This window comes from Camelina sativa, chromosome 14, assembly GCF_000633955.1.
Source record: "Camelina sativa cultivar DH55 chromosome 14, Cs, whole genome shotgun sequence".
Classification (NCBI taxonomy): Eukaryota; Viridiplantae; Streptophyta; class Magnoliopsida; order Brassicales; family Brassicaceae; genus Camelina; species Camelina sativa.
The window spans coordinates 17,506,871-17,525,047 of NC_025698.1; the positions used below are offsets into that span (position 1 = coordinate 17,506,871).

Sequence of the window (18,177 nt, forward strand, 5' to 3'; positions counted from 1 at the left end):
TTTTTTTTTTTTTTTCAATCTGAAAGTTGGTTTTGCTAATTCGATCACTATTATCTGCAAACTACTTTTTTTTTTTTTTTTTTCATTTTCTTTTCAAGTCAGCTCATAGCTGTAAACAATAATAATTTTCTTGATAAAACTTCTGTAATTGACCCAAAAAAAAGGAAGAAGATACAATGTCACATCAATTGCAGTATACATCCTGCCTGCCATTAAAGCAAAGCTCCTCAGCCGCCGTTAGATCAAAAAAAAAAAAAAACTCTGTAAATTTAGAGCCGTTGTATGATTGATTATATACAATACAACATCTCTACGGCGAAGCTTTCTTTCTTATAAATAGTTTTTAAAATTTTTATTTGCTTTTTTTTTTTTCTTAAAACATTCTAATTTTTTTTTTCTTTCTTTTTCGTCTCTGCTGTTAAAGCGGGAAATTTTCTGAGGTCGACGTGCCGGTTACTTCCGCCGGAAAATTCGAAGATTCTCCGGCAATAGACTCGGCGGAGACGAAGATTTTGTGTTGTTAATCTTTTCCCCTTTGTGAATTTTGTTCTCTTTTGACCCTAGATAAAATGGATGAGTCTCGAGGATCTTCAGATCAAGAGGATGAACAAATTGTTCAAGTCAGAGAAGCTTTGATGTGTCCCGACGGTGAGAAATTCGAAATTCTACGGACGGCGAGGTTTTTAAACTACACGACGACGTCAATTCTCGACGACGGTATCTTCGAACTCCCTCTCGATGCGTTCGTGTGTAGACCGGGAGGGTTTGATCTGGAGGCGAAGGTCTCGTTTTCCGGTTGGGGATCTCCGTCGTTGAACTGGATCGAATGGGTGAATGCGATGGCTGAGTTACACGAGACGGTGTGGAAGAAATCTGGAGTTTACGAGGCGATTTTGTCGTCTAGGTATCAGATTAAGAGGCATGATGATTTGGTTATGGCGTTGATTGAGAAATGGTGTGTTGAGACGAACACGTTTATGTTCCCTTGGGGAGAAGCGACGGTGACGTTGGAGGATATGATTGTTCTTGGTGGTTTCTCTGTTACAGGGAACAATGCTTTGGCTCCGGTTAAACGAGGAGGTATGAAGGAAGTGGAGGAGAAGATGAAGGCGGCTAAGCGTGGGATCGAGGCGAATTTGGAGAAGAGATGTGGTGTTAGCTCTTGGATGAAAGATATGATGAACTCGGGGAGTGATATTGAGCATGAGGCGTTTATGGTTTCGTGGCTCTCGCGTTTCGTTTTCCCTAGTTCAGGTGATGTGTTGAGAGAGAAGTTGTTTCCGGCTGCGATTCAGCTTGCTCAGGGAGTTAGGTTGGCTCTAGCTCCGGCTGTTTTAGCTAGGATTTACGGGGATCTCGGTGTTTTGAAAGAGCATCTCAATGGTGGTAGTGAGAAACAGACAATGGTGGTGAAGTCTCCGTTTCAGTTTGTGCAGGTTTGGGCTTTAGAGAGATTCATGGCGTTGCAGCCACCAGGCCAGCCAAGTCAGTTAAAGCCTGGTGAACCACGGATAGCGCGTTGGCATCATCATGGTGGTGGTCAGGATGTGTACGGCTACCCTGAGGATATCAGAGCGGTTTTGGACTCGGCCAAAGAGAGTTTTGACTATCGTCCATACACAAAGCCTGTGAATAACTTCAAGTTCCCAAAGTTTTATGTGGAAGATGACTGTTGGGTTCGTGTAAAATCTGATGAGACTGTTGTAGCCTTTGGTCGGTGTTTGAGGTTCGCTAAACTGGTTGGTTTAGATTGCATTGAACGTTATCATCCTCACCGTGTGGCATTGCAGTTTGGTTATGATCAGGATGTTCCCGGCGTAGTTCCAGCTAGAACTGAGACGCCGGAATTGGCCTGGAAAGATTATATCCGTCCGATTGCTGATGGAATGTTGCTTTCCTGCCCGACTCCATGAGGCTGATGTAACGGTTCGGTACATTCGGTGGTGGAAGCCTTCTGTTGCGGTGTTGCAGTCTGAGGCCAAGAAAATTTCTCACATGCTTTGGGCTTCACATCCAAAGCAGAAACAAGTGACTACAACAGCGGCTGTAACAACCGAAACAAAGGCAATATCTCTTTCTCCAGGGAAGTGGAAAACATCAGCTGCAAAAGCTGAGGGAAAAGGTCAAGAAGTGGTAAAGAAGAGGGAAACGGAGACAAAAATAGAGACTTCTGTTACTGGATCAAGGATCGAGGTGAGTAGAGCAGATGGTCGTAGCCATGAAAATAGTAGCTATGCAGGGAGTCTCACAGGTTCAGAGCTAGCAACTAAGCATCCTTTAAAGAAGCCTGAATGGGTTCAGAGATCATCACCTAAACCGAAAAAGAGCCCGGATAGAAGTTCTGATAAGCCTGAATGTGTTCAGACGTCATCAGCTCGATCGACCAAGAGCCCTGATGGGAGCTCTGATAAGCCTAAATCGGTTCAGAGATCATCACCTAGATCAGCAAAGAGTCCTGATAGAAGCTCGGGAAGAGCAGCGGATGATGTTAAGGATCTTAAGGGAGCTCTCAGGGGCTCGGGGGGAACAAGGAGTCAGGGTCATGTCACGTTTCAGCTTCCTAGCTCTCCTGGGAGATCTCCATCCAAGGCACATACGTTGTCGCCAAAGCCAAGCGGTAAAATGATATGCTCTCATGTTCAGGTCTCACTGTTGATTCCCTTGTTTCTGGATTGACGTCTTGCTTTTTTTATAACAGGTTCTCCTGTCAAAAAACCAAGAATGTTACCTCGGGTAGCAGACTTAGCCAAAGGATCGAGCTCTTCTCCTCGGGTTCCAAGACATACATCCTCTGTTCCTCTTCCTCCAATGCGAGAGAACTACAGAACGCACCACAATACCACAAGCTCACGAGTTTCAAAAGAATCGAACACGTCACCAAATTTTCATGGTTCTCATTTAAAGAGGAAGTCACCAAGATCTCCTGAAGCTGTTAACTCTCGTGGTCACACAAATCCCCCAAGCCCGCGAGTTTCAAAAGAACCGTACAGGTCATCTTCTTTATCTGGTTCTCCTTCTTCAACGAGGATGAAGCAACCAAGAACTCCTGAAGCTTTCAATTCGCGTGGTAACAACAACCCCCCACACCCCCGGGTTTCAAAAGAAAAGACCACGTCCCCATCTGTTTCCGGCTCTCCTTCTTCAACGAGAAAGAAGTCACCAAGACCCTCAGAGAATGTCAACTCGTGTGGTAATTCATCATCTGGAGACAATTCTGCTGCGAAGAGAAATACTGACACAAGCATCACAGTTTCCAATCAAGAATCACCGAGAAAAACTCAACTCGGGGATATCAGCAAGGCTAACAAGTTACTGGAAGAGATGGTGACTGTGCAGGAGCAAGTTGGCGAAGATGGTGTAGTGACATATCAGATACCAAAGCAACAGTTCGAGAATCTAAGCAAAGGGGTCCATGATGTTCTACATGATCTTCAGTCGATTAAATTTGCATTGAACATACAGGATAATGATGAATTATAGATCCTCATTCTCTCAGAATCTGTCTAAAAGACCTTAAAAGGTTTCATCATCAATACAAAATAGTTTGAAATGAGATCCAAAAGCAACCCAAAAGGGATATATACAATATAATCTTTTTTTTTTTTTTTTTTTTGTGCACACACAATATAATATAAACACTGCAAAACAACGACATTTTCGAGTTTTATCTTTCGTTCCTGTCAACTAAAATCTGGGGCTAACAATTTGTACAGTGCATCAACAAAAGAACAAACATGTCACAAAAGACTTACAGTAATAATGATCAGTAACAGTGTTCGCTCCACTTTTTGACTTGTCAGATATGTTCTTGAAGCTTTCTTCAGACTTCTTGTTGTGAGGCTTTTTCTTCAAGAACAAGAGGAGCTTTTGGATTGACACGATTTTTACAGATACATATATCTGTAGATTTTGAGAATCAAAATCGAGTCAATTCAGAATCTCCTATTGTTCTTACGAATCCGGTGGCCAAATCAAGAACAAGAAACCAAAATGGTTAGAAATAGAATCAAACATAGGAATGATCCACTCAAGACTCAACGGATCCAAAGCGTTGATTATCAGATCCAGCTCCATACATTTGCCGGAGAATTCGTCGGAATACACATCGGAAAACTATATACTGTATATATTTTTTTTTCCAAAGCACTTCGTCAAATTGTGACAGGTATATATGGTAAGGTGTAAAAGAGATCTTTTGCTTTTTATTTGGTAAAGTGTTTTACTAAATGTGATTAGTTTATGGACCAAATTAAAAAGAAAAAAAACATTATCTTTGATGAGGAGAGATCAGATTCTAAAAAATGCTCTCTCATCAAAACGCATTTGACATGTGAGAGAGAGAGAGAGATGAGTTTTATTAGTATTAATCTTTCTCTATCATTGAGCTATTATTACTCTCCTCAAACCCCAAAAAAGGTTTCATTTTTAACCCTCTTTTGAGAATTTTTGTTTCTGTCCAGGTTGATCCAAATCATTACTTTCTGTGGAAAAGTTTAGATTTTTACGTTCTTCTGATCTAAAGTTTCCATTTTTGTTCTCTGGGTTTTGTTGTTTTCTGAGTTTCCTTCACGTTGAGAACAACCAATCTTTTAGTCTTCCACGGAAATTAAAATTTGAGTGAAGTTTCTACTTTCTAGCTACTTTGACCCAATCTGTTTGTTCTCTCTCTCGTTTTCATCGACGACTCTGACTTTGTTGAAGAGTTGGTTTTATCTTTGATCGAAACCCATAAGAGAAGAAGAAGAAGAAGGAATCTGATCTGCAATTTTCTTACAGGGGTATACTCTTCTCTTTGGATCATGAGTTTTAGAATCTGTAGCTTGAACTTGTTCTTATTGCTTTTCTCTTGATCAGGAATCTGAAAGACAGATGGGATCTTTCAAGGGTCATGCTTTCCCAGGTACATTGTTCTTAGTGGTTGGAGTATGGCACATTTGGAGCTCAGTTGTTCGGTTCATATCGAATCCTAGTTCATTTCGGGTTCGAGTTTGGCACCCTGTTCCTGGTTTTAACGATAGGATCAAGTACTTGGAGCTTTACGTTGTTACCATTGGCTCATTCATTGACTTGTGCATCGAGTTTTTGTACTCAACTCATCTCAAGTTCTTTGTTAATGGTGTTCTGAATCCTTCCCACATGAATGATTTCGAGCACTCTGGGATGCTTCTCATGTTCTTCATGCTCGGATTTATTGCTCTGCTCTCCGAGAAAACAAGGTATTGAATGATTGTTTAGTTGATACCATTTATGTCAATGTTAGTTAATTAGTTATAGGGTTGGAACTATTGTGATTTGAAAAGTCAAAAGTTGGGTTTTCAATGATTCTTGACTTAAATTTCGATGAAAAACGATCCTAGAAATGGATCAAGATCGTTTGATAAAATGATTCGATTATTAATAGATTCATTGAGATGCAAGATTGGTATATATCTGTAGAGTTAGGTTGGATTCTTGTTGATTTTGAGTATACAAAAGTGGTTTATTAGTGATTCTTGACTTAGTTTAGATGAAAACAATCCTAAAGATGGATCTTGATCATTGATAAATTGATTCAGTTATCAATAGATCATAAAGATTGGTATATTAGCTTTGAATTTGGGCTAGACCTTTGGTGATTTTGAGAGCTCGAAAGTTGTTTTTAGTAAATATTGAAATGGATAGAGATATGGATTTATATGAACCAATATATTCACTGTGATGCTTCATATTTGTCATAGGTTACTTCCTCTGCCACAAGAAGCTCTGTGTCTAGTTGCTGCAACAGCTTTTACAGCAGAATGTCTTCTCTTCTTCTTCCACTCCACAAGTCACAAAGGTCTTGAAGGTTATTATCATCTCCTCCTTGTCTTTCTCATCGGTCTCTGTGTCATCTCCTCAATCGCAGGAGCAATCTGCCCTACGAGCTTCCCAGTAGATCTATGCAATGGCATTGCAATGACTCTCCAAGGCCTCTGGTTTTATCAGACAGCTTTCACTCTCTATGGCCCTATGATGCCTGAAGGCTGCAGTTTAAAACAAAACTCTGTAGTTTGCAGATCAGTCGACTCTGAAGTCTCTGGAGAGTTTCTAGCTAATTTTCAGCTCTTCTCTTTGGTTCTTGCTGTTCTTGCCTGCGTTGTGGGTTCATATGTTTTTGCAGCTTCAAAATATGGAGCGAGTAGATGAGACACTTAGCAAGTAGTAATTAGAAAATTTGTTCTTTTCATTGTTACAGAGTTTCAGAAAGATATAAAGAAATTGACTTCTTTTTTTTTGCTGCATTTGTGTCTGCAAATAACAACAAGCCAATTTTGGGTTATTTAGTGTTCAAGCTCGAAAAGTAAATAGGAAGAGGCTCATTGATTTAAAGAAAATATAAACTCGTAACTTTATTGAAAATTGAAAATTCATTATCAAAATATAAGAATATTTTTTTCTGCTCACAAGAAGAAAGTGACGAACAAAGTTTTTCACCCCCCATTACATTAGAGCTCCAAGCAAACCATATATAGAAGAGTACAAATACGTATAAACCCCAATGCCTTCAAGTCTTTGACTTCACCTCGAAGACCTTTAAACACTGACCCAATCAAACTTGGAAGATAATAAGATAGAAGAGCCAGTTCCATTGTGGCTCGATGGTCCGGCCTGGTTGCAACCTCTCTATAGGTACTTGATCATACCTCGACCTTCCACGCTCACCTTCGTGGCTTGCAACCGCTTCTTCTTTGTTCCTTTTAGCTGTTGAAGTTTCTTGTTCATCTGCAATTAACACAGAGCCAGCTCAAGGGCTATAAAAGAGCAGCAATAGGTTTTTGTTTATATACTATGACAACAACGATTTTGGTTGTATACAGGTCCCAAGTCTAAATGTTATCCATACCAAATATGTACTTAAACTATATGGTGTTTTGTCTGCCATATATAACAGATAACTGGTAAAAGTATTTTACCTTGACCCGACGCTGGTCCTGAGAAACCTGTTTCGCACGGGCTCTGATCTCATCCGGGTCAATCTTGGATTGAGGACGGATCAAAAAGTCCAATGGGGTTGCTTCCGGCCTCATCGTCATTTGCCTGTCTCCCCTTGAACTCTGACCCGAAGTCAGACCCGATTTACGTTCCCTAAATATATATCAACAAACAATGACTAGTGTTAAAACATAGAAGTTCATATATCCACAAACTCAGAAGATTTTTTCTGCATACCGAATTTCCAAGTCGAAGTCACCATCTCTTGACTCCACTGTTGCTTTGTTGGTAGGTCTATGTGAACCCCAGTAGAACAAGAGAAGCTACGAATCAGTATATGAAATGTGAAAGCGAGTGAAATTGAATATAATGTAGCGTTTTGGGATATACTTCTTCACTGGTGGCCTTCTATAGGGAACTCTATCTTCATCGAGATTTCTCATGTCCTCAAACCTAGTACTCTTATTGAAAATCGGACGAGACTGCAACATCAAAGTATATAGTGAGCAAATGGTTGGAATTCGTTTCAAGCGATCGGAGCTATTGAAAAAAAGATGTTTACCCATTTATCAACCAAATCCTTAGCAAGTCGTCTGTTGGAATTAGTTTCCTCTTCAGACTTTGATAAGAACATAATGACCTGCCAAAGCCAGAACAAATTTAAGTTCCTGGCTGGGTATATAAATTCCTACATACCGATTTGTCAATTTGTATCAGGTAAATGTATCCTAACCTTTCCAAGCCCACTCTTTTTCAATTGCTCCCTTCTATCGAACTGATCCAAGTCAATTGGAAACTGCAAGACAAAGTCAGGAATGAATAAAAGAGCTAGAAAGGGTCAAAACCACGCAAAAAATCTCTTTACAGAGAAACAGGAGCCTACATCAGTAAGAACTCTTAGAATAGCTGCACGGATGTTTATATTTGGCAAGCTTCCATCTGGAAGAGGCTCAAGCCAATTCTTCAACAGAGTTAAAACACCATGGTCCAGGAATTCTGTTTGAAGCTGCTTCCTGGATAAAGAACGATTATGCGTTATTACAAAACAGATTGTTAGGAAGAGAGTGTAGTGTATAGGCTAACAGTAAATTTGCAACTTACTTTCCAAGTACATCGGTAAGAAGCGATAGTTTCTTAAGCTTGTTGATAGCAGGCTTCCCTTGTCTATTAAGTTCTGCATCTTCCTCGGCAGTGAGCTCAAGCTCAGCCATCACATTTTCAACCAAGAGAGCGACTTCAGCAGGATTTCTTTCCGTCTTTTTCTTTTTCTTCCCCATTTTGAAAAGGTTATTTACCTCATCATCGTCCTCACCCTCATCTGCCTGTTTTTTCATAACAAAAATATTATGTAACATCAAACAAAAAGCTAGATCCAGAGATTAATAATTCAAGACCCTAGTCATACCTGAGGATAATGGGTTGGAGAACGGTCTCCAGCGTCACCTCCATACCTCTCAGAAGGATCCAAACCAGTATCGTCAATGAAATTATCGTCATCCATAGTCCTAACACCTTCTTCATCATTCTATAACATAAACAAAACACTTTAATAAGATGAAAAACACAAACTTCTGTCTGCAATCTCAGAAGTATAGCCAAAGTGGTGCACCTCTGGGTTATGGGCAATAGATTTCCACATCTCATCAATCTCATCTGACTTCCTCTCGCCACGGTTTGGGAACTTATGCCTTTTATCCTTCCCACTACCACTACTACTTCGATCTTTCTCCTTCTTCCTCTTCCTACCAACCTTATCATCATAATCAGTACCACCTCTTCCTCCTCTTCTTCCTTCCATGAACTCATCGAACTCCGCATCATCCACCTCCTCATCAATCAATTCAGGAACATCGATAGTACGTTCACTAGACGATTTCTTCACCAACCTCTTCCTCGGTTTGGCTACTTTATCGTTATCATAACCATGCGTTTGTGTCCCATCAACATCCCAATCTCCCATATCATCAGCCAAGTCTTCATCAAAGTCCTGAAGTGGCTCTGTAGATGGCTCACGATCGTTTCCAATATCATCAAAGTCCACTATTGGCTCTCCATCAACATCACGGTACCTGGGAAAAAAAAATGCAAAACAATCTATTCAACACTAAAAAAAAAAAGGGTATGAATCTGAAACACAGAAGGATTTAAAAAATGAAGCTTTACGTATGCCCATGAAACAAAATACTCTTTTCTAATCAAATCGAAATCGAAATTAGAAAAATAAATCGAAGACGAAGAGATTGATTTCGGTAACCCTAGATTCAATCAAAGGGGGATGAAGCTGAGATTTTTGATCTACAAAACAAAGCTAAAAATTTCGAATTGAAGAGAAAGAAGAAGAACTTACGGATCATCCTCGAAACCCATTTAATCTCAGCTTCTAGAAATGATTCAACAGAGATAATTCACGAACTTTTTGATCTTCGAGTTGTGTCGTGAGAGGGAGAGAAGAGGAGTACGGAAGAAAAGAATTGGGATCGTTTCTATTGAGATAATCCGACGGTCTCGATTGAAGAATGATTCGACAGTTTAGATCTCGCCACGTCATCAATTCTCACAGTAAGCATTAAATCGTATTGACTTGGTAGTGTTAACTGTTAGCAAAGTCAACTCTCCTTTAGTCAAAAAGAGACAAAAACATCTAAATTACTTGTCGTTTAAACCGACTACAAAATACTCTTGATTAGTCTTAGTAAATGTTAATGGTGTCGTCTTCAAAACCAAATTTGGGGACGTTGATAATCTATACTTAAAACACAAATTGTTAAATGTTTGTTCTAAATCCGGAAAACCGACATCGATCTTTGAGGGGGCTATATATATGCTTCTCTGGACGCATGAGAGGGCTTGGTGACTGTCCTAAGATTGATGATAACGAATTTGAATTTAAGTAATATCTTCCATTATATATACTAGGATGTCGGTGGTAACGCACAAGCTTAAAATGACTAACATTATTAATTTCACATTTCCAATGAAAACTTTATGGTAATTCTTTAACTGTATAGTATAAAAATCATAAATAATTACTAAAATTAATCAACTAAATCATTTAAATAAAATATTTGTTGCATATATAAAAATGAAAAATCAATTCAGTGACAAAGAAGAAAATAATATTAAAGATATATAAATTTAGGTTTACTGAATGATACTCAGATAATCAATTTTGAAAGATATTCATATAAAATAAAATTTAAATAATTATTCTATCGAAATTTATAAAAAAAATAATAAGAGAATCAGGGAGAAAGAGCTTATAGTTGCAACCAACTAAATTGACTAAAAAGATAAATCTACAAAAAATTAGAAATCACAATTAATTACCTAAATTATTACTTGGAAGAGATGATCAATATGTGTTAGATGAAAAACGACACCAAACAAAAGTTAGATGAATGAATCTATAAATAAAACAATCTAAAATTTTTAACAAAGATGAGTGAATTAATGTTGATTAATAAATTGAAAGAAAATAATACTCATAATTTTTAAATTTGAAGATGTTAAACAATACTCAAAGAACAAAAACTATTTTCAAGGTCCATAAACATATATATATAAACAAAGACGTGTAAAACAAAAATGTGTGAAATCTAACAAATGTAAACATTGAAAGCTGGGAGTACGACGAAGAAACACAATTGTTGGATCAAAATATTAAAACTTTTAAGATCATTAACAAATCTAAACAATTAGATGAGATAACAAAAAAAAACTCATCCGCTATATTTAAATTGACCCCTAAAAGTGAGTTTGCTATAATATATAAACATATAAATCTATGAAAAAATAGAAATCACAATCAATTACCTAGATTAATATTTGGAAGAGATGATCGATGCGGGTATAAATGGAAAACGATACCAAACAAAAGTTAGATGAATGAATCAATATGTAAAACAATCTAAATTTTAACGAAGATGAGTGAATCATGTTGATATATAAATTAAAAGGTTGATATATAAATTAAAAGAAAACAATACTTATAATTTTTAAAACTTGGAGGTGTGAAATAATACTCAAAGAAAAAAACTCTTTTCAAAATCCATAAATTGAAACATTCCCAGAAAACAATAATACTCAGAAAACAATAATACCTCATCTTTCATAAATTGCACCTATTAATTTTTACACATTTTTGTTTCACACCTCTATGTTCAAAATCATCTTTGTAAGTTTAAAATTAAAATAATACTCAGACAACAATAAAATTTAAACTTGTTTTAATAATCCATAAAAATCTATATATAATAAATAAAGAGATATAAAATACAGAGTTGTAAAATATAGAGGTGTGAAACAAAAATATGTAAAAATTAATAGGTGTGATTTTTGAAAAATGAGGGTATGACAAAAAAACACGATCATTGGAACAAAAAAAATTTGCAACTGTTATGATCATTTATAATTCTAAACCGTTAGATGAAATAACTCAAACTTTGCTTCTTCGGTTACATATTATTTTTATTAAATTTACTAATAATGTAATGAAAATTAACATGAAACGGTAGCTTCTATTCCTAATGACAACTATTATTAAACAATCATAGAGTAAAAAGGGGATGTATATAACAAACCCTTCCAGTTGAATATCTAAAGTTATTCTCTCATTTCCATTGCTTGAATATTCGTTCATCATTTTTTATCGGTTATAACTCCGATAATATCTGTAAAAAGATAGACAAAATATATTATTTAATATTATAGACATTTAGAATAGGTTTGTAAATTCAAGTATGATAATGCTCAATGCCTCAATCTATTAAAAAGCGACATGGGGTGTCTTATTAAGTTCATTTTTATTTTCACACAACCATACAAAAATTAAACATATGTATGCCATCATGACACATGTATAATGCTATTTTTACTATTTTCTATATTATTATTAAGAACTTTGTGTTAGAAAATTTCATATGCCACTGAAGCACTAACGTAACTTATTAAGAAAGTTCATACCTTCAAAACGAATATTTTTATCTGATATATCCATGAGTTCATCATAACTACGAAAACTGAATTTTTCTGAAGAAATAGAGAAAGTATCATCTTCTATCTGGGATATATTTGAATGGTCGTTCAACCGTATAGTAAAAACATGGTCGGAAATTTTATAATAATCTACGGCTCGCCATACTTCCAAATCATTGAGAAAATATATGGTTCCTTCGATTAAATTTTGTAAGTAACGATCAATATATCGTTTATAAATTGAACCCATAATAGTTGTTGTATCCTATAAAAAAACTTAGTTTAGACGCACGTAATAATCATATGTTAAACATTTTTAAAAGTAACTTGTATGAATGTTATAAGTTACCTTCTCATCCAGAAGAAGAAAATTCAAACTAATAATTTTATTTCCATTTTTTGGATTTCTGAATTCCCATTTTCGTATTACCCTTCCTAAAATGCGTTGCTGTCCACGTTTCATTTGCAGATTTGATAAATATTTATACGGTGGAATTTGTGTAGTTAGGTTGAAGTTGCTGTAGAAAAGACTAATGGAATAGTGAGTTTTGTTCTAGTAACTTTAGAATATTAATGTATATATATATAATATCTAATAGTCATGATTGAAACGATGTACCTTTTTAAACAGAGAGTTGTACCTTTTGGTCGTATGGTTTCATAACTGACCGTTGTGTAGTACTATACTAATCACCTATTACGTCACTTCACTAATTTTATCTTGTGTCTTTTTGGCAACGGATAATTTTTATCTTGTTATCACGATGTATTATTTTTGTTTTTAATGAGATGAAATAAGTTCCCGATTTGGATTAGTCTATTTGCATACATATTTTAAACATAATTAAGCTACCCGATTTGGTTAGACGGTTTATTTCTGTTTGATTTATTTATTGGGAAAACATTGGTAAATACTATAATGTATATTAAAATAAGTTCACTCATTATCACGTCGAATTTAAATTGAGTTGTATCTGGTATAAGTAAATCAAAACCTTTGCTCGTACATCAGATGGTCGTAACTCTTATGTAAATTGCCACGATGGTGAATGACGTGACGATGATTTTTTTGGTCGCTCGCCTCAATCCCGTGACAAGAAAAAGTACAGCCCATATATTGATCTCACGTCCTTTCCTTTTGTTAATCTACTACTTTAACTTGAAGAAATTAAAATTAAGTGTTATCTTGAGTAAATTATCTAACGGACAATATAAGACAAACATATCAGTTAATAAAAACAAAACTTTTCCTTAATCTATAATCTATATATGAGAACGAAATGGAGGAGAGAACAAAAGCAATTTTTCGGAATAGACACTAACAAGTTCATAAAAATACCTTGATATAGAAATTGATGCATGTTAATTTAAAAACACTCCAATAAACAATTCTTTGAATTTATTTTTTATTTTTAAAAATACTCTGATAACAATAAATTCGAAACTTGTTTTGGTAATCTATAAAAGTTTATAATATATAATAAAAAGAGGTGTAAAACATAAAATGTGAAACAAAAATGTGCAAAAATTAATAGATGTGATTCTTAAAAGATTGGGGTAAGACGAAGAGATAGAAAAGTTAAAAGGTGTGATTTTTGAAATATGGGGTACGAGGAAGAGACACGATTATTTGAAGGAACAAAAACTTGCAACTGTTGGAATCATTAATAAGTTTAAACCGTTAGATGGAATAATAAAACTAATCTCAACCATTGGATTAAAGATGACACGAAAAAGTGGGTTTGCTATTATATATAGATGCTTTCACAGGCTTCACTAAAAAAAGACTTAGGGACTGTTAAGAGTCTTCATAATTGTTTCTCTTAGGAATGCAAATTATGCAATATTGAAATCATCAACACTTAAAATATATTTACGAATGTAATATTGAATATAGCATTCAAATACCCTCTTCCAAAACATACACATACTATACTAGAATAGAGTCAGACAGTCCAATAAATGCGTCGACTTGATCCTTTGGAGTTCAACCAAATAATGAAAAATGTGTATATATATGATATAGTTTTATTAGTTGAGAATTTCATATATCATATAAGGTTGAGTCAATATTTTATCTTCATATTATACGAAAAATGAAAAGAAAATTGTTTGGAAATGTATAAAAAAGAAGTAAGTAAATAGGTTTGTTAAGTTGTCTTCGATTTATTGCTAGTGTTCAAATCTTGGTCCCTCATGCATGTGTGTCTTTATTTTCCATGATCTCTCGAGGTCCACGAAACAATGTTAGGAACGACCATGAGACACTAAAACAAGTTTTGTTGATATGAATCGTGATTGTAATAGCTTAACCTCTTAAGTTGGTGCATTGGAGGCTATAACTGAGGATGCTGGTCGTATAGCTGGAAAGAGGATATAAGAACATTTTTGGTTCCATATTAACAGGTAAGAATTTGCTCCACAACACCGCATTGGGCTTAATCATAGTTGTCATCCATATCTCTACCTTCTACCTTATATGCATATGATCCCTGATATAACACCGCGAGTTTCTCTTCTTTAACACAAGATAGTCTTCCCATCTGTCCAAAATCATGTGAAAACGGTATAGAAAGAAGCTCTCCAAATTTCTCTCTTGTAATATCAAAAGCGAGTAAACAATCATACCCTTCCATTACTTCCCTTGCATCAAAAGATAAGCATTCCCATTTAAAGATGCGCTGGACTGATAACATTTTAACTCTTTTTTGGAATTGATAATTGGTTCAGTTTGGAATTAATTTTATGGAATATAAGCCAACCAAAAATTCTGAGTATCCAAGGATCTGAACCGAACTTTTTATTCGCGTTAATTCGGTAGCTTTTTTTTGATAGCCCAAAAAAAAAATATTGAACCGAATAACCCGAATTAACCGAATGCCCAGGGCTAGTAAAAAAGTATTTAAAGTAAAAATTTCGTTTATATGAATTAGTGTTCACGGAGTCTTTGTTTTCGTTATGATATTTGAGTCGTTGTCATATTTATGAGTGGTTTTGATACGATACGATATTTCTGATAAGAAATAGGTCGTCGATCAGATCCTAACAAATCTAGGAACTTTCATCATACATTTTCATCTTGAAGAGGTTAAAGCCTCTACTCGTTAAGTTTTAACTTTTACAAATGATATAAAATGTGGTTACAAAAATGTTGTTCAGAGATTTACAGGGTTAATTTCATAAATAAGATAAAGATTTGGGTTTACTTAAAAATAGTATATTCCCTGTCAAGGCCACGCAGCTTCCTCCTCCTCCTCTTCCCCGTCAGAAAACACGACACGACCAATCACCGAAAAAACTCTTAACATTCTCTCTTTTGATTCTCTCAAATCTCACTACCAATTTCTGCAAATCTTTTTTTGCTTCATTTCACGTATCTGGGTTTTGCTCAGATTGATCAAACATTGCAGATCTCCAGGTAAAGTTTTTACCTGTGTCTAGTTTCAATTCCGTTTAAATAGATTCTAAATTCAGACTTTAGATTTTGGGGGTGTAATTCTTTAGATTTTGTGTTATCGTCTCTTATTTTGGTTCCTCCAGCATTGTTAAAGTTTAAAAGTTAGGCTCTTTTTTTGGAATCATGAGATAAAAATGTGACCTTTTTAGCTTCTGGGATTATCAGTTGAATTGCTTAGGAACTGTATTGGTTCAATGTTTTAGTTACCCAACTGTGTGACATCTAATTTGCAGGATTTGTTAGGTTTGAGAACTTGTTCTGGTTTTTGTGTGAAGAAGCGTTCACCGGTTGGTTAGAAGTTGGTGAATGTGATCAAGGGTTAATGGGTAGCAGCGAGATGGAGAAATCGGGTAAAGAGAAAGAACCTAAGACTCCACCACCTTCGTCTTCTTCTTCTGCTCCTGCTGCCGCTGCTGCGACTTCACAGGTTTGAATTGGTGTGTAAATTTGGTATAGCAAAGTGTTTCTTTTAGTGTTAAGGCTTTGATGTTTTTTGTTTGTTTGTAGGAACCACCTTCTTCTGCTGTGAGTGCTGGAATGGCTACTCAAGATTGGTCGGGTTTCCAGGTCTAATACGAGATTCCTTTGTCTTTCTTGTTTGTTTGTTGCATTTAGGTGTTATGTGGCTCATGCGTTTCTTGTTGAACAGGGTTTTTCTCCGATGCCACCTCATGGCTACGTAGCATCAAGTCCTCAACCTCACCCTTATATGTGGGGCGTTCAGGTAAATCCAATTGTTTTCCTCACCTAATCCGGTCTAGATGATTTTAACTTTAAGCATTCTTTGGAGCTTCAGGGGATTACTTGACGATTCACAGAACTTTTGCTATTGATATTTGCGTACTTGGGATATAATTTTGATCGCTTGTCTAGATTTAATTGAGATTAGTTTTTTTTTCAAACATATATAATTCGTTAGGTTCTCCATAGCAATTGTGCTGAGTAATGTTTGTAGCATCAATTCAAGACATTGTTTTTCTCTTTTTGTAGCATATGATGCCTCCTTATGGAACACCTCCTCATCCGTATGTTGCGATGTATCCTCCAGGTGGCATGTACGCACATCCTTCATTACCTCCGGTACTGTTACAGTTTTGGATCTTCGGTTATGTACTCAAAATAGTGAATGTTTTTGTAGTTTCTGTTAACATGTTCTTTAGCTGCAACAGGGGTCGTATCCATATAGTCCCTATGCAATGCCTTCTCCTAATGGAATGGCTGAAGCTTCTGTGAGTTTTCCCTTCTATCATTTTTTTTTTATTAGAGTTTGGGTCAGATGGGATCTTGTTTGAGGAATGTTTTCGATTCAGGGTAATACTGGGAGTGGTCTCGAGGGTGATGGTAAACCATCTGATGGGAAGGAAAAATTGCCAATCAAAAGATCAAAAGGAAGCTTGGGGAGTTTGAATATGATTATAGGAAAGAACAATGAAACTGGAAAAAACTCAGGAGCATCAGCTAATGGAGCTTGTTCTAAAAGGCATGTGACTTCATATTTGTTTGAAAATCGTAATCGTGTTGGCATACTGAATACTTATGATTGCTAGCAATGATAATGTTATTGAATAGATTTGTCTGATTTGTTCACGGTTTAACAGTGCTGAAAGCGCTTCTGATGGATCAAGTGACGGAAGTGATGCAAATTCACAAAATGTAAGTTTGTAGCAATCCATTAAATCATTACGTTGGATTACATATGGAAATGAGCGTTTATGGTCATGGTATTGATTTTTGTAGGACTCTGGCTCTAGACACAACGGGAAGGATGGTTAGCTAATATAACTTTTTAATTCTCATCTCGTAACATGTTATGACCTAAAATGTTAGAATCTGCTTATTTAGAGATTGCTCTTTCGTATTTCGTATATTAAGGTGAAACAGCTTCAGAGAGTGGTGGTTCTGCTCATGGACCACTCCGTAATGGAAGTAATCTACTGGTGAGCCAGGCCGTCGCGATCATGCCAGTGTCGGCTACAGGTGTTCCAGGCCCGCCAACAAATCTAAATATCGGAATGGACTATTGGAGCGGTCATGGGAATGTTCCTGGAGCAGTTCCAGGAGTTGTAGTAGATGGTTCCCAATCACAGCCATGGTTACAAGTTTGTGTAAGTGTCTCCTCTTCTTACTTCTCTTTTACGGTTAATTCAAGCAGCTTGTTAACTGTTTTGGTGAATATTCAGGATGAGAGAGAGCTTAAGCGACAGAGACGGAAGCAATCCAATAGGGAATCTGCTCGTAGATCCAGGTTGCGTAAACAGGTATATATCATAAAACATATATCTTGAAGCCGCTCTAGCGTCATGCCTATCGAGTATGAATGATCAAAACCTTTTCTGTGTGTGTTAAGGCGGAATGTGATGAGCTAGCACAACGAGCAGAGGTTTTGAATGGAGAAAACTCAAGTCTTAGAGCAGAAATTAACAAGCTTAAAAGCCAATATGAAGAGCTTGTTGCTGAAAATAGCTCTCTCAAGGTAAAGATAAGAAATTACAATAATTTGCGTTGAACATAGATTTCAAGAGTTGATGTTTTACCTCATAACGCGTACTTGCAGAATAAGTTTTCGTCAGTCCCGTCACTGGAAGGAGGAGAGTTGAACAAGAATGAGCAAGAACCACAGAGAGGCGCACGTCAGGATGTTGCGTAGACCACTCTGTAGTTCCTTCAACAACAACTCAGCCTGACCGAAGAACAGCAGCTAATTTAATTTTGGGAACCAGATTTGGTGTGGTTTCTTTAGTGTTTTATAAGCTTTGCCTTTGATGGTGCGTTCAAGTAGGAGGAAGCAGGAATAA

At 36.3% G+C, this 18,177-nt stretch overlaps 3 protein-coding genes and 1 pseudogene across 3 annotated transcripts; 3 read left to right on the forward strand and 1 right to left on the reverse strand.

Annotated features, from left to right (window-relative positions):
- Window positions 143-3,553, forward strand: LOC109125004 (annotated as a pseudogene).
- On the forward strand, window positions 3,653-6,254 carry LOC104741807 (transmembrane protein 45B-like). The gene is made up of 3 exons (XM_019236176.1): window positions 3,653-4,778; window positions 4,855-5,216; window positions 5,718-6,254. Exons 2-3 carry the CDS (start codon window positions 4,870-4,872, stop codon window positions 6,163-6,165), a joined length of 795 nt encoding a protein of 264 aa, XP_019091721.1. The 5' UTR covers window positions 3,653-4,778; window positions 4,855-4,869; the 3' UTR covers window positions 6,166-6,254.
- Window positions 6,368-9,434, reverse strand: LOC104741808 (protein IWS1 homolog 2-like). Its single transcript, XM_010462728.1, has 11 exons — window positions 9,299-9,434; window positions 8,561-9,020; window positions 8,357-8,476; window positions 8,053-8,273; window positions 7,835-7,964; window positions 7,685-7,747; window positions 7,514-7,591; window positions 7,342-7,433; window positions 7,189-7,245; window positions 6,933-7,104; window positions 6,368-6,741 (listed from the first exon to the last, which is right to left on the reverse strand). The coding sequence occupies exons 1-11, from the start codon at window positions 9,316-9,318 to the stop codon at window positions 6,643-6,645; spliced, it is 1,512 nt and encodes a 503-aa protein (XP_010461030.1). The 5' UTR covers window positions 9,319-9,434; the 3' UTR covers window positions 6,368-6,642.
- On the forward strand, window positions 15,154-18,177 carry LOC104741809 (bZIP transcription factor 68-like). Its single transcript, XM_010462730.2, has 13 exons — window positions 15,154-15,343; window positions 15,616-15,809; window positions 15,890-15,949; window positions 16,032-16,106; window positions 16,373-16,462; window positions 16,552-16,611; window positions 16,693-16,862; window positions 16,981-17,035; window positions 17,120-17,150; window positions 17,255-17,487; window positions 17,563-17,640; window positions 17,730-17,855; window positions 17,937-18,177. The coding sequence occupies exons 2-13, from the start codon at window positions 15,705-15,707 to the stop codon at window positions 18,027-18,029; spliced, it is 1,176 nt and encodes a 391-aa protein (XP_010461032.1). The 5' UTR covers window positions 15,154-15,343; window positions 15,616-15,704; the 3' UTR covers window positions 18,030-18,177.

Coding starts and splice junctions, on each gene's coding strand:
- LOC104741807 (XM_019236176.1), top strand. CDS start 4,870: ATGGGATCTTTCAAGGGTCATGCTTTCCCAGGTACATTGTTCTTAGTG. Junction 5,217..5,717: donor CTGCTCTCCGAGAAAACAAG/GTATTGAATGAT, acceptor TATTTGTCATAG/GTTACTTCCTCTGCCACAAG.
- LOC104741808 (XM_010462728.1), bottom strand. CDS start 9,318: ATGGGTTTCGAGGATGATCC. Junction 9,021..9,298: donor ATGGGTTTCGAGGATGATCC/GTAAGTTCTTCT, acceptor TTTTTTTCCCAG/GTACCGTGATGTTGATGGAG. Junction 7,592..7,684: donor AAAAGAGTGGGCTTGGAAAG/GTTAGGATACAT, acceptor TGGCTTTGGCAG/GTCATTATGTTCTTATCAAA.
- LOC104741809 (XM_010462730.2), top strand. CDS start 15,705: ATGGGTAGCAGCGAGATGGAGAAATCGGGTAAAGAGAAAGAACCTAAG. Junction 16,863..16,980: donor AATGGAGCTTGTTCTAAAAG/GCATGTGACTTC, acceptor ACGGTTTAACAG/TGCTGAAAGCGCTTCTGATG. Junction 17,151..17,254: donor TAGACACAACGGGAAGGATG/GTTAGCTAATAT, acceptor TCGTATATTAAG/GTGAAACAGCTTCAGAGAGT.